Source organism: Dreissena polymorpha, chromosome 11 (assembly GCF_020536995.1).
Source record: "Dreissena polymorpha isolate Duluth1 chromosome 11, UMN_Dpol_1.0, whole genome shotgun sequence".
NCBI classification, from domain to species: domain Eukaryota; kingdom Metazoa; phylum Mollusca; class Bivalvia; order Myida; family Dreissenidae; genus Dreissena; species Dreissena polymorpha.
In genome coordinates, this window is record NC_068365.1 from 44,935,634 (window position 1) to 44,950,732 (window position 15,099).

Below are 15,099 nucleotides of genomic sequence, written 5' to 3' on the forward strand. Positions count from 1 at the left end.
TGGAGTCACCGTTGTCGCCAGATGCAGTGTTGTCGCCAGACGCAGCGTTGTCGCCGGAGTCACCGTTGTCGCCAGACGCAGCGTTGTCGCCAGACGCAGCGTTGTCGCCGGAGTCACCGTTGTCGCCAGACGCAGCGTTGTCGCCGGAGTCACCGTTGTCGCCGGAGTCACCGTTGTCGCTGGAGTCACCGTTGTCGCCGGAGTCACCGTTGTCGCAAGAGTCACCGTTGTCGCCAGACGCAGCGTTGTCGCCAGACGCAGTGTTGTCGCCAGACGCAGCGGTGTCGCCGGAGTCACCGTTGTCGCCAGAGTCACCGTTGTCGCTGGAGTCACCGTTGTCGCCGGAGTCACCGTTGTCGCAAGAGTCACCGTTGTCGCCAGACGCAGCGTTGTCGCCAGATGCAGTGTTGTCGCCAGACGCAGCGGTGTCGCCGGAGTCACCGTTGTCGCCAGAGTCACCGTTGTCGCCAGACGCAGCGTTGTCGCCTGACGCAGCGTTGTCGCCAGACGCAGCGCTGTCGCCAGAGTCACCGTTGTCATACGACTGTTCTAAGCGTGATATTATGTCCTTGTACACGCGTTGATTGATACGGATACTAACGTAATGCATGCCAAATCCTTCTGGGAAATACCCCAATGCAATTGTTCCAACATCACCATCGAACTTTCCATCTGCTGACACAATTGATGAGTGTTCTAGTCCTCGGGTAGAAACTACCAGGCACTGCAAATTATATTCTCTCATAAGTGCAATGAGCGTGAGGTTGTCGCCGTATGTCCCATTCTTAGACATATTCTTAACGTATTCATCAAATGTTTCATCATAGACAAAAGTTTCATAGAAATATCTGTTTTCTACAATGTGATGGACTGCTTCCTTACGTAAAGCATCTACGTCTTTGTATATACCAATTTTACCAAGTTGATGCGATATAGCAGCAAATTGACAATTTCCATCCGGATTTGGGTCCATGGCAATATTCACCCCATCCAACAACTGCAGATTTTCATGGTGTGTTAAAACATGATAGTACTTAGTTCTGTGATTTTGTTTCTCTGAGCGGTTCTGTTTTAATGAATGTTTTTTAATTTTTCGTTGTTTCTCTAACACAACAGTTAGGCTAGTCATGTTTTCGACCCCAACCGATTTGCTTACGAATCCAAGTTCGGGTTTGTTCGGTACTTGAAATGACACGATATAAACACCATTTCGTTTTACTTTTTCTACCTTGCCTTCGATAACATATCTTTTGGTTGGCACCCTGGATTTTCGAAAGGGATAGCGAATTAATACTGTCTCTCCTACTTTGTACTTGCTTGGGGAAGTTGCGTTTTTCAACAGCGACCTGTAAGCCTTTTTATTTGCTCGCCGTATGGTTTTCTTTATTTCACGAGAACTATGACGTTCTTTGGTAAAAACATGACTTCTTCCGTAGTAGGCTTCAAAGGGCGTGAGACCCCCAAGAACTCGTTTGAAACTTGTGTTTATGGCATAGGCTAAATCTTGAAGCCCTTCGACCCAGTTAAATCCACGTTTACTTTTTGTTGCAAATAGAATCTTGGCCTTTATAACACTGTTTGACCTTTCACACTTGCCCTGTGATTGAGGATGCTACGGCCTACTATTGATCATTTTGATGTTGTACTTGTTCAACAAAAGTTTCATACTAGGGCCTTTAAATTCCAGTCCGTTGTCACATTGGATGATGTCAGGGGCAAGGTTAACCATCAACACGTCCTCTAATGCCTTTGCAACTTCACGCGAACTCTTCGTTTTCAGGGGTTTTGGCATAACGTACCTAGAATAAACGTCCACGACTTGTAGAATATAACTGTATGTGGACCCCTTGTAGCTAACACTTTGATTTTTCATGTTAATTATGTCAATCTGCCATCTTTTGCCTGGTTCCTCTACTGTAATTGTCTTTGGCTTTGGCTTGTTTGTAAATCTCGGATACTTCTCATGGTAATACTTGCTATTGTACAGTATTTCAAGGATAGCTTGTTCCGAGAACCCCGTGTAATTTACTTTCAGTTTGTTGTAAATAACCCTTGCTCCACATCCTTTGTTTTCCATGAACATCTTCTCAACAAATCTAGGAAGATCTTCTTTCACAAGGACTTGCTTTCCGCCACACAATAAAGAACCCCGGTCACCAAGCTCGAAGTCCTTACGTTTTCTAATCATGGCCAAACAATTATTCTCTTCAGGTGTCCGTTTCTTCACAGGGACATCGAACGATCCGTTTAAACATCTGACAATAATGTCGTACTTCGACCTGGGCAAGCACCCTAATTGCTTCCTTTTTCTCCTAATTGCTTCCTTCATCTGAAATAATATAATAAGTTATTATACATTTATACTTCATTAGTTAATAGAGCTTGTATTGAACACCGCGTGTCGAAAACGAATTGTCTCACGACATGAGCTGAGCTAAAATCACTCGTCTGATAGCTCCGCTAAAATTTACAATCCGAACTTCCGGGCAATATGCGCAATGAAAGTAGCAAGTACTTCATGTAAAGTTTCATTGAAATCCAACCGAATTCAAATTCAGGGGAAAAATAGCGGGCAAACTTATGGCGGTCAACGGACAAACGGTCTGTAGAAACCAATGCTACGTGGATGGAAGGGATATAAAGAAGGGGCCCTGGGGGCCTAGGTCGCTCACCAGAAGTCACGACTAGGCAGGGTTCGAAGGTCAAAGACCTATAAACTCCATAAAATTTAAAATGTTCAAATCTACAGATTACAGGAGCTCGATCTGATTTTGGTGGAAAATACACTTTCGAAAAAATGACTGTAGCTTAAATATTTTAGCAGTTTAGGAGTTACGCACCCGGAAGGAATGCCACGGACAATTGGATAGACGGACGGACAACTGCAAATGCACTCTGAGGGGGGGGGGGGGGGGCATAAAACATAAAAATCAATGCATGTTAAAACATCAATGCATATTAAGACAACTGAAAATTAAAATTATGTACAGTACTTACTGTCAAGAATTCTTTTGAAGTTTGAAGAAAGTTTGGATTTCAATTCTTTCTACTCGAAAATCACAACTTTTCTTGCCGACCGCCAAGTCAAATATGGTTACTGACTTCTGAGTAAGACTCGTGTGCAAAATTCCCGCCTTTTTAAAGCGGCACGTTATCAAAGAAAAAATCGGAAACTTCAAAGCTTTGTCGGCTTCTCAGCAATATGACGTCGGAACGACAAATCAACTTTACAAAGTAATGTTTAGGAATACAGTCACACCTGTCTAAAGCAGCCAGTCAAACATCCTTATTTTTGGAGAGATATATTCATTTAAAAGAGCTCAAAATCTCTTAAATCGGATTTTGGTGAAAATACACTTTCGAAAAAAAAAGTTTTAAAAATTTGAAAATTGCTATTAATGATCTCCACGAAAGTATCTGGCCCGCCCGGGAATCGAACCCAGGCCGCCTGCGTGCCAATCTGACGCGCAACCGACTGAGCTAGCCGGCGAAACAGTTACACAACCAGCAAAATCCATGTAAAGTGTGGTTAGGTTAGCTGTTTCTGTTACTGCTAGTTACGACGACGACGACGACGACGACGACGACGATGATGATGATGATGATGATGATGATGATGATACTTTTGTCACTTCCAATATTAGGTTAATACAATGTATTTGAGTTTGAAAAAAAGTTTACACATCGGCAGACTATTTCATTTATTAAGAAATACATAATTTATGTACCATATACGTAGGCCATTTTCATTTTTATGAGTTTTTTTGGTATGTACCAAATACGTTTTGGCGAGCATAGAAAAACTTATTCCAACCGAATATGGTACAATGTTTGTACCATATTCGGTCGAAAATTGTACCATCTTCGGTCCGAGTATGGTACATTTGTACCATATTCGGCCGAATATGGTACAAATGTACCATATTCGTTTTTGTACCAAATACGGTCCGACAAAGCTTTCTTTTTCTTCACTTTAATTGCAAAGCTCCTCTAGGGCATTGACACACTGCGCCTATACTGGGATTCTGTCTCACATTGATTTTCATTTTTTTTTTAATATGTGTATGTTTTTAAGCAATCCTAGTAGTGAATGTTGACATTTTTTTACAAATTCTGTCTGAACATTTGCAAAATAAACAACACGCCTGCATGTGAACATCTTGGAACACCAAGTAAAACGACGCATCACAACGACTATTTGATACTAAAACTTGGTAGTTATAATAAGCTTTAATAATAAATGACCCAGATTATATCCCCAACTAAATAACCGAAATAGCTTGGGGCCGAATCAATCTGCTAAAGTATTTCCCTAACCTAATTCTTCATTACAATAGGCCCTTACCATAAATGCGACACGAATTACTCTTCGTTAGTAGGCACGTCCAACCTCTGCGAGGACAACAGCTTGACTACCCAGAATAACATCAATCCTGGGATAAAGTACGAGCCAATCCAACTGTGGGGTTACAACGCACCAACTATTAGTGGAAATCTACTTTCCACTACACTCCCTCCCTCTTTCTCTTGAAGGATTCGTTGATGTCCTTCTAATTTCCTTTTCAGCCTTAGACTGAATAAGTAAGACTTTTCATTGTTGTGGATCCTGTCTTAATCTGGACAGAATAAGCGTTAACTCAGACTGAAATTACTCACATCTGAAGTTATCTCTTTTAACTAGTGTCAAAACAATTAAGTTTCGTCCCCATCCTGTCTTATTCTGGACAGACTGTTAAATCAGACTAAAATTACGCAGAACTGATCTTAACTGATCTCTTTAAACTAGTCTTTTGGGGTAGTGTATTCTATCAAAATATGTTGCTTCTTCTACATCCTCCTTCCCACCCAAAAAGAAGGAAGGCCGGCCCCTAAACCTTAACGCTATGTAAACGTCTTGAATTGGTGTAAGCATCATTTCCTCCTGGATCCCAAATCCTTGAACCTTGCATGTCTGTTTGACTCTGCGATTTACTATGACTGTATTGCAAATTGTCCCTCTTGGAACCCAAGTCAACCTCCCCGCTCTGGGAGGACCTCGGCTGTTCCCTTTTTATCTCTGGTTTCTCTTCCAAAGATGCTGATCTCCCGTGCAAATCACCACCACGCAAACCCACGTCATCCTGCTTAAAGGACCGCGGCTGTTTACCCCGTAAACCCACGTCATCCTGCTTAAAGGACCGCAGCTGTTTACTTTGGAAACCCACGTCATCCTCCCTCAAGGACCGCGGCTGTTTACTTTGGAAACCCACGCACGTCATCCTCCTTTATGGACCGTGGCTGTTTACTTTGGAAACCCACGTCATCCTCCTTTAAGGACCGCGGCTGTTTACCCTGGAAACCCACGTCATCCTCCTTTAAGGACCGTGGCTGTTTACTTTGGAAACCCACGTCATCCTCCTTAAAAGACCGCGGCTGTTTACTTTGTAAACCCACGTCATCCTCCTGAAAGGACCGCCGCGGCTGTTTACTTTGTAAACCCACGTCATCCTCCTTAAAGGACCGTGGCTGTTTACCACTTGCACTGACCAAAAATGCTTTGCAGCCTTTCTCATCAGTACTATACAGGTTACAGTAATCTATCAAGTTATTTGAGCCTACTTCGACCTGGGACCAGCCTTGGCTCTCTAACTGGACCCTTTTAAGTTTAAAATCTCCTGTTTATAAGGACAATTTGAAACAAAATGACCCGTTTCATCACATGCAAAGCATTTCCGTTCATTCAACCTAGATGGTGTCCTGTTGTTTCTCCATGGCCTTCTTTTTTGACCTACAGCTAATTCATTGAGTTGTTCTTTTATTTTAATTAATTCTTTCTGCAATGTGCTTAAGTCAGTGATAGATTCTTTGTCTGAATGTGATTGTACAGAACATATGTAAGCATTTGTGTCATTATAGTCTATAGCTGTTTGTGTAACTTTAGTACGACAACCTAACATAGCACCCTTAGAGTGCTGAAACAGCCTAATATCATTCATGGCGGCTTCAATAGTATGATGTCTTTTCATAAAAGTGTTATGTCCAGCATCAATATCTATTAAGCCTTGACAAAATCTATCAATGGCTTGCTGATTACAGAAGGATTCCGGTAAGTCACGGAAAGCTTCAGAAGCAAGGGCTTGTACTCGATCTCCCCAGTCCTCCATTGTTTCGCCTTTCTTTTGTATCTCTGTGGCAAATTTAGCTTGAGCAGATTCCGCAAGCTCAGCGCCAAACCTCCCTTCCAGCTTATTTAACAAAATTCTATATGGCACTTCAGGATTTCTTTTCATTATTCGGGCGCAATAATCCAGTGCTGTCCCTGACAGACAGTGCAATAGGCACATCTTGCATTCTTCTGCAGTCCACCCAAAAGACCGTGCGTACTGCTCGAACTTCATGTGAAATGATTGCCACCGTGATTTGCCATCATACACCAGATTCTTGGGAATATCCCGCAAAGCCGATCTTGAAAATGGCTGCCCTCTTTGAAACGGAGTCCCGTCGCTGCCAAGTACTGGTTGAGGTAGCTTACTAGCTGGCAGATTGTTTGAGTAGGCAATAGCACTACTCGTTCTGTGAAGAATCGGTTGATCCTCCTCTTCTGATGACACACCCCTTCCTGTGACAGTGTGGTGTGTAACCTTCTTCCTGTACACCTTATCTCGTGCATTCTTTCTCTTTGGAATTCCGGATGAGGATTCCAAATCATCGTCGCTATCCTCACGGCGGCGAAGATTGTCTTTAACAAAGTGCAGTTGTTGTTGCGCATTTGTTAAAAACTCGCTAAATGCGCTGCAGTCACCTTGTTTTTTGGCTGCAACTAGTTTTTTAGCAGTCGATAGGACCTCCTGGACGTCTTCCCACTGTGCTATTTCTGAAACCAACTTCTCTGAGGCATCACCATCCGCTTGTTTCTCGACTTTAGGTGATTCTGGTATGGGGCCCATAATTTTCTTAGGAATAGCGCCTAACGTTATATTAGGCGATTGTTGGGATCGATCTTTCCCCAGCTGCCTGTTGGGTGTAAAATCTAACAACTGTGTCAGACTTTCTGAAAGTGATTGACGCGTCAATGTTTGGAACGATTCTGCCGTTAAGTTTCCAAACCTGTTTCTGACATCAACAATAGTCGATGCCAGTCTACTGCTAATACCCGGGATTGATCTTAATTCTTCTTCTGTCAAACAATTAACAGGCTGCTTTATACAGGCCATGTTGGCAAGAAACTATTTAATCCAGAAGTATTCGATGACAAATACAACTAAAATAAATATGAAGATGTTTCCTCCAATATGTGTAAATTTAAATACACAAGATATGGGCTGCACTAGTTGTCATAATCAAGAGTATTTTTTATAAATACATTTGAAATATACTTACAACAAGGGACGGTAGCCAAGCTGCGTAGGTCACACTTTCTTTTATACTTCCCCGCCCACTGTCAACAATGGACTCGTCCAAGTTCCGATATTGCTGTAATTGGGCTTAAATAATGTATAAACAGGAAGAATAACCTCTGTTGGTCTGAATTCATAAAGAACCACTACCAACACAAAAAAACTGTGACCTACTAGAGGCAAAACACACCAACTAGTCGTATGGTTTGGCCAAACAAAATTCCAGAAATAGGTGGTTATCAAAAACGGCGGGAAAAATTACCCACAGAAAATACTCAAATTCTGGTAAATTCTGTTTTGGAATGGATTTAAAAAATCACCGCTGCCACCAATAAAGTATTTCCCTAACCTAATTCTTCATTACAATAGGCCCTTACCATAAATGCGACACGAATTACTCTTCGTTAGTAGGCACGTCCAACCTCTGCGAGGACAACAGCTTGACTACCCAGAATAACATCAATCCTGGGATAAAGTACGAGCCAATCCAACTGTGGGGTTACAACGCACCAACTATTAGTGGAAATCTACTTTCCACTACACTGCTTACATTATAATAACAATGTTATTTTTGTGTTCACGCAATAAGAAAACTAACGAGTACAAATCGTGACGATCTTGGTCGGGGGTTTTGAGTGTACTTTCAGCATCTAAATCATTCACCATTTGCAATAATCATAAAATAGGGTAAGAATCGTTGATATAATACAAGGATACGGTCTTGCATTCCTCACGAACATGTTTACATCAAACTGCGCATGCGCAAAACCTGTTGTCTTCCTGTATATCTTAACTGCCTCACGGTCTTGCAATGCTCACGCGACACCGGTCTTACTGACCTGTGTACTAACGCGAAAGTAATTGTGGTAGCACTTCTTTAACGAGTGAAAAGTGAAAGCGAAAGTAGTTCAGGTAATCGTGCTTCTGATAATCGCTATCATTCTTAATAGAGATTCAAAATCACATTTAAACATAATGAAATAACATTTCTTTAAACAATATTCCGTTTTAAACACACCCTAAAAAACGATTTTCTTTCATTATTAACATTTTCCTTCCTACGCAGAACTACTTTGGCGGAAGCAAAATTCCCCAAACCAGGTGACAATAATGTAATGACGTCACCATCTATGTATAGAATGTCTTTAGTGAACATTCATACAGACTGAATGCATCACAAACCTTCTGTGTCGTTGTTCATCCGCACAGTCTGCCGGTACACGGACCACTCTTCCGGCACCCAAACTGCTATCTCCAGCCAGGTTGACTTAATGTAGTCAAACACCGCTCCCGTCTCCATTGTTGTCGCTCGTTCAGCCAACCTGGATTAATAAAAGCATGTGTTAGTACAATTATTTAAGAATGAAAAGTTTATTTACTGTCCAATTATTATATATAGTAGAACGTGTATACATGTTGGAAACATTAATTGTACCTGCTGAATGCACGCGGAATATGAGTTCCAGGCAGAAATGGAATGGACATCAACTTTCTCATCAGTGCATGGAAGGCCTCGCGTCTCTCATAGGTAGTGTTTATGCCCACTAATTTGATGCGCCGGAGCACAGGTTGGGCAGTGAAATACGCAGCCTTTCATCTGGGCTGCGGGGAAGATCTCGCGTAGCCCCTGCTATAGGGCTGAAATACTACATGTAAAAGTTGCAGTACGAGTTGACATGTATCTTTTGCACAATTACACATTGAATAACACTAATAACAGGCTGTCAAGCGGTCATACTTTTTCCTACTTTTTCCTACTATTTCCTACTTTTTCATCAGGATCCTACTTTTTCCTATTTTTTTACCAAATCTTCCTACTATTCCTACTTTTTCATTTTCAATGGAGAATTTTTTTTTTTTAAAGAGTTTATTTAGTAAACTTGCAGGATGAATGAATCTATGGCATGACTGTATCCCTGTTAATGTGCATTCATCTAGATGAGACCTGACAACCCATGCTGACTGTCTGCTAGCACCTCTTCAGGAGCATAAATATTTATTTCTTATGTAACTTTTAAAATTATTGACAAGTTTTTTTTTGAAGTAACAATAGTGCCTTGTTTACTTCCTTAGCATTTGTACACTGCAGACTTCACTACCTTACACAGTTCCCAGTGATGCAAGAGCTGAGGGAACCCATTGTTTATTCCAGTTTTATTTTGTTTCCATTGACAACAATTTGACCAAACCTTATGCATGTTTACATGATATTGCTGTTTGGAATGTAGAGATATAGAGATACATGTATTGTATGAGTGGTTATGTAATATGGAATTTATTACACAAGTTATTGGAAAAAAGATAAAACTGATGCTTTGCCGAGTTTTCATCATTTACAAATATAATGTAATAAATTCTGTATTACATGACAACGGATATGATGTTCTATTGATATCATAGGTACATCATGTTTAGTAATTAAAGATAAATGCACAGAGCCTAAATGCCCTGATACATTTTTATGCTCCCGGTAGGGTGGCATATTGCAGTTGTACTGTCAGTCCGTTTGTCTGTCTGTCTGTGTGTGTGTGTCCGTCCGAAAACTTTAATATGGGCCATAACTTTTGCAATATTGAAGATAGCAACTTGATATTTGGCATGCATGTGTATCTCATGAAGCTGCACATTTTGATTGGTGAAAGGTGAAGGTCATCCTTCAAGGTCAAAAGATAAAAAAAATACAATCCAAGGGAAGTAATAAGCTTTAAAAGAGAGATAATTTCTAAACCTGCCAAATGATATATTGAAATTTTATTTCAAAGCTGCGCAATAGTGGGCATTGTGTTTCGGACAAACACAATTCTTGTCTAATGATGCCATAGCTAGTGAGGTAACTTCAAGGTGTTAAAGCGAAGTATTAAAATTATTAAACGGCATTATTACACTCCCGCAAAGTCATCAATAATGTAAAAGCCATTATTTGAAACTGGAATAAACAATGTAGTGCAACTGTTTCATTGCCCAATCAATGCTGTCATAAAAGATGTCAGGTGATAAGGTCCTATCTCCAGTTGCATAATCTGCTCTGCAATGACCAGTCATTTTAAATGTAACTTAAGTCATTATAACTGCACCCTATTGTCAATTTAAAGGTTTTACAATGTAGCTGTAGCAGAGCATTTACACTGCTTTATAAACTAGTATTAATCTTGTACAACAAGTTGGTGTATCACTAAATAAATTTGGTCTTCTGCTTAAGGATATAACATGCACGATATAATTACCATTTTTATATCGATACACAGAAGACCTCTAACCACTTATTTGATGATACACCAAAATGAACAGCGTCTAATTACATGTATACTTCTTTATCAGGGTAGCTTTGCTTGAAACTTAATTATCATAGATACACTATAAGTGCTAAAATTCCTAGTGGGAAAACAAAGTTTAACCCTTCATGGATGGAGAAGTTGGACAACAGTGGAAAAACACTGGGATCATGGTGCAAGATAGATACCGGCAATGAGTTTGCAAGATATTGTACTGTCTGAATGAAGTCCATCTTGTAGTAATTCTGCTGCTAAGCAACTTATAAGTCATGCAGATGGATAAAAACACAAGGAAAACGTGAAATACATGCATGATAATTCACAAAAGCGTTTGTTTGGAAGTGCCCAAAAGCCAAGCAGCTCTCAGGGTTGTGGGGATAAATCTATCTGTATGCAAGTACATCCATCACACAAGGAACAGGTACAAAAGGCTGAAATCTTCTGGGCCCTTAGGGTAGCTTCAAGTGGGTATCCATACAGAACATGTGATGGCACTCCTGCTCTGTTTCAAGCTATGTTTCCTGGACCTGTGTCTAAAAAATAAGTATTATGTATTCCTACTTTTGAGGGAAAAGTTCCTACTTTTTCCTACTTTTGTCCTACTTTTCTTGCAAAAGTAGTTCCTATTTTTTCCTACTTTTTGAAAAAAGGTCACTTGACAGCCTGTAATAATGCAAATTAAAAAATACAACCGCTACATGATGATATTAAACCAACCTAAGTTAAAGTCCATGACGAATCATTAGACTGCACAAGCTAATCTGAGAAGACACTTTACGCACATGAACTAAATCCCATTTTCACAGAGCGAGGCTCATATCCATTCCTGCTCATATCCATTCCTTATAATTACGCCAGTATAGACAATCTGACCCGTTGTTGTTTTTGACGGCGTGGTCAAATAAGTTTTGACCATGCTTACATGTTTCACTCTTAATCCATATGTACTCTACGTTTAACACAGTACGCTTTCTGACACGCTGGATCATTGTTAACATTATACATTCTCTATTTTATTTTTAATTACGACCTGCAGTACGAAAGGTAACTCGTCCGTGTCGTCAAAAATGAATATCCCGATTGAAGTTCATTGTCCCAAACAAAAAGTCACATGAAAAGAAACGTCTAAGTATTGCCGAAATACATTATTAGTGACGTCGGACATTTTCAAAAAATTTACAGGAGTATAGGGTGTCATATATCAAACTAAAGCTATTGAAAAATGCAGCAATTTGGTGCTTATTTTATCAATATATCTTTATTAGTAATGGAGAAAATCGATTTTAAAAATCTGACAAATTCAAAATTTTCTGCCAATTTCTGCCAACTCATGTACATACTCTAGATAATCTCAGTCTTCTGTTAAAAGTTTGTTTTTAAGACCTCAATTTGTTTCAGTGGAATAATTCCAACAAGGTTCTACCACAATCTTGGATGAATTTCAGGAAAAAAAATACACAGAAATGTATTTTTACCAACAAAAAATTGACACCAGGTCAGCTTCATAACACAGTTCACGGCTGATGGGTTGGTAATGCTTGGTTTCAAAACATTGTCAGCTTGTTCAAAATTGTACATCTGGTATACCTTAATTTTATATGAGGATCTGCATATCAGCCTTGTCAACATCAGCATCTAGATGGTGATATGTGTATATGGCCTCATCCCCATCGTACATAATGTTGAACCAGTCTGGGAAAGAAGGGACCTGTAAAAAGTGAAATCATATATAATGAACAATTAAAAACATTTATTATGTGAAAAGTAACATCTTTACTGTTTTTACACAGCAAAGATGCTTACAAATCTTACATGAATGCATGTATTTTATTGGTTGAAATTTATGCTCTGCTTAGGTTGAAATGCATAATGTATAATATTCGGAAGTTATACCGATGTATGTATGTTTAAACATATTTATTTTAGCTTGATTGCATCGAAAGCCTACGGGTTATTTGAAATGCTCTCGAGTCAGTTTTCTGGTACTAGAACCAGTAATTGGTGTCTATGGGGGAGATCTAAAGAAATGCTCCCACAGTGGGGATTGAACCCATGACCTCCTGATCGCTAGGCGGACACCATACCCATTGCGCCACGGCAACCATACTGCTGTATGTTAACAATTTTACGATGTAAAATACATTGATTTAACAGCTGCCAATCTGTTATAAATACATTAGTAAGATGGGTTAGAAGTGCTTGGAAGATAAGTTAAAAGGGTTTGTCAGACAACATCTGCATGCAAATACCTGTGAAATTACTTTCCCTGTGTACCACTCGGACTGGCCATCTTTAATAAATCGGTGCCTCACTCTTTTCCCTACCAAGATGTGCTTCTGACTATCATCATCTGCCACAATAGCCTGTGTCACAAGCTCTTTCAGATTTGCAGTTAATTCATTAACAGTAAAGTCTTTGCCTTTTTTGGAGAAATTAAACTTTGACTTGTCACTTGGAATTTGATGCAGGACATTTTTCCTAAATCTAAGCTGTGCTTTTAGAGCTTTTATTTTATCACCATCTTTCTTGTATGACAACAGCATATTGTCAACCTCTGAATCACTTTGCCATAAACCATAATTGATTATTTCCTTTGTGTATTCTTCTTGCTGTCTAAGTTTTTCCTGTCTCGCAGCTTCTTTTTTACGAATCTGTTCGGCAACTGTAATTCTCCTTTGCTCTTCAATTTCATTCAACCTGCGTTTATAATTCTGGCGCATTGTTTTCACGGATTTTGAAGCCTTCTTAATCAACTCATGTTTTTCTTTTTCATTTCTCGAGTTCAACCAGTCAACAGTTTTATTATTTAAGAACATGATGCAAGCTTCTGCAGCAAGTGTACTCATATTGGGTTTTGTGCGCAACAGATGATCCAGCTGTCCAAAGACGCTTTCAGCATAACATGATGTTTTTGGAGCATTCTTAACTTTATCTTTCATTTCATCAGAGAGTCCAGTTAACTTCCCTCCAGGTAAATGGTCTACAAAGAGTTTTTTACTGACTGTACACAAGGTTGGAAGTAACACCTGCAGAAATACCTCGACGATGTTGTCATACTGGTCCGAAGTCACAAGGGAATTGTAAATTTCATCTTTTTCAATGTATGTATTATCACCAAAAACAAGAAGTTCTCCATTCATAAATGACTGGATATTTTTGGAGGAGTCATCAAGAAATGTGACAAGCTGAAGATACTTCACATTCATATCAGTTATCGAGATATCTTTATCTTCTAATAAAGTCCACAATGGACATGTCACGAGTTTGCTTATCAAGCCTAATGCCTTTACTCCAGCAACAAACTCGGGTGTTTTCAGATCAAACAACACAGATTGTAACAATTTGTTGCTAGCACCAAACTTTTCTAAGAAGTCCTTCATTACTGGCTGGAGGAAGAACACAGCAGCTGCATTTGAAAATAGTATGTTAAACCTAGTTCCCCTGTAACACTTTAATGGCACATTACGCATTCCATGTTCCTGTAAGAACTCTGATGCAAATGTTTTAAAATGGCCTTGGCACCCGCTTTTTTCATCTCCTCCTGACCCAACTCCAAAGGCCTTTGAAGCAGTGCGAACTAAACGGCATACCCCTGGATCAGAATCAAAATCTCTCTTGCTGTAAGAAGGTGTTTCCCCATCAAATATTTTAACTTCAGTTTCTTTAATACTAGACCTGGATGCCTCAGCAAAATTCACTAGTGAATGAAGGCCACAGAAGAAGTTGCACATGCTTTCCAAAGCGGATTTCTCAGCTTCACTGAATTGATCGTAATTCTGGCAAGTTAGAGGTAGTACTTCTTTTCTGAAGTCATACAGAAGACTGTTGAATTTAACTTCAGTTGCGGCTCGGTCTGACATAGTGGCAACAATATGGCTTACTATCTTTCGTGAAGTTTCACTGCCTTCTTCAGAGCTTTTCTCATCAAGATCTTGCAGTATCTGTTTGAAGACTTTCAGTGTGTCTGACGCAGACTTTGTTTCTATATCTCTAAGTCCCAATACCCATAAATTGCCATTAGAGTCTGCCGCTTCATATCCCATGAATTTGGATGAAAACTTTGATGTTTCGTCTGTCAACAGTACTGTACTTGTGTCTTTTGAGAACACTTCACATATCTGTACCTGAGCAATGTATAGTCTCTGAAGACTCATCTCCAACACTGTAGACCTACAAGGTAATTTATTTGCTGTCAAATCAACTAAACTTAACACAGTTTTAATAACAGAAGACACTTTCGATGCACTGACTTGTAGTTGTAACATCTCGTATACACACTGTTTCAGTTTACTTGTGTATGTTTTACTTTGTTCATCAAATAATTCAACCTGGCCAATGTTTAGTTTATTGTCATTGAGTAAGTCCTGTAAACACTGAACATTTTCATGCAAATCAGCAATTTCCTTTTCCTTTTCCTGCAGCTGGTTTTCTAAAAATGCTATTCTATGTCT

At 39.7% G+C, this 15,099-nt stretch overlaps 2 protein-coding genes across 2 annotated transcripts; both read right to left on the reverse strand.

The window, feature by feature from the left end:
- Positions 1–5,465: 5,465 nt before the first annotated feature.
- Positions 5,466–7,912, reverse strand: LOC127851676 (uncharacterized). The gene is made up of 2 exons (XM_052385498.1): positions 7,754–7,912; positions 5,466–7,452 (listed from the first exon to the last, which is right to left on the reverse strand). Exon 2 carries the CDS (start codon positions 7,191–7,193, stop codon positions 5,625–5,627), a length of 1,569 nt encoding a protein of 522 aa, XP_052241458.1. The 5' UTR covers positions 7,194–7,452; positions 7,754–7,912; the 3' UTR covers positions 5,466–5,624.
- A 4,925-nt stretch (positions 7,913–12,837) lies between these two features.
- Positions 12,838–14,802, reverse strand: LOC127849804 (uncharacterized). The gene has a single exon (XM_052382556.1). It carries the CDS (start codon positions 14,800–14,802, stop codon positions 12,838–12,840), a length of 1,965 nt encoding a protein of 654 aa, XP_052238516.1.
- Positions 14,803–15,099: the final 297 nt, after the last annotated feature.

What these genes read in the sequence shown, in the direction of transcription:
- LOC127849804 (XM_052382556.1), bottom strand. Translation starts at nt 14,802, where the DNA reads ATGAGTCTTCAGAGACTATACATTGCTCAGGTACAGATATGTGAAGTG.
- LOC127851676 (XM_052385498.1), bottom strand. Translation starts at nt 7,193, where the DNA reads ATGGCCTGTATAAAGCAGCCTGTTAATTGTTTGACAGAAGAAGAATTA.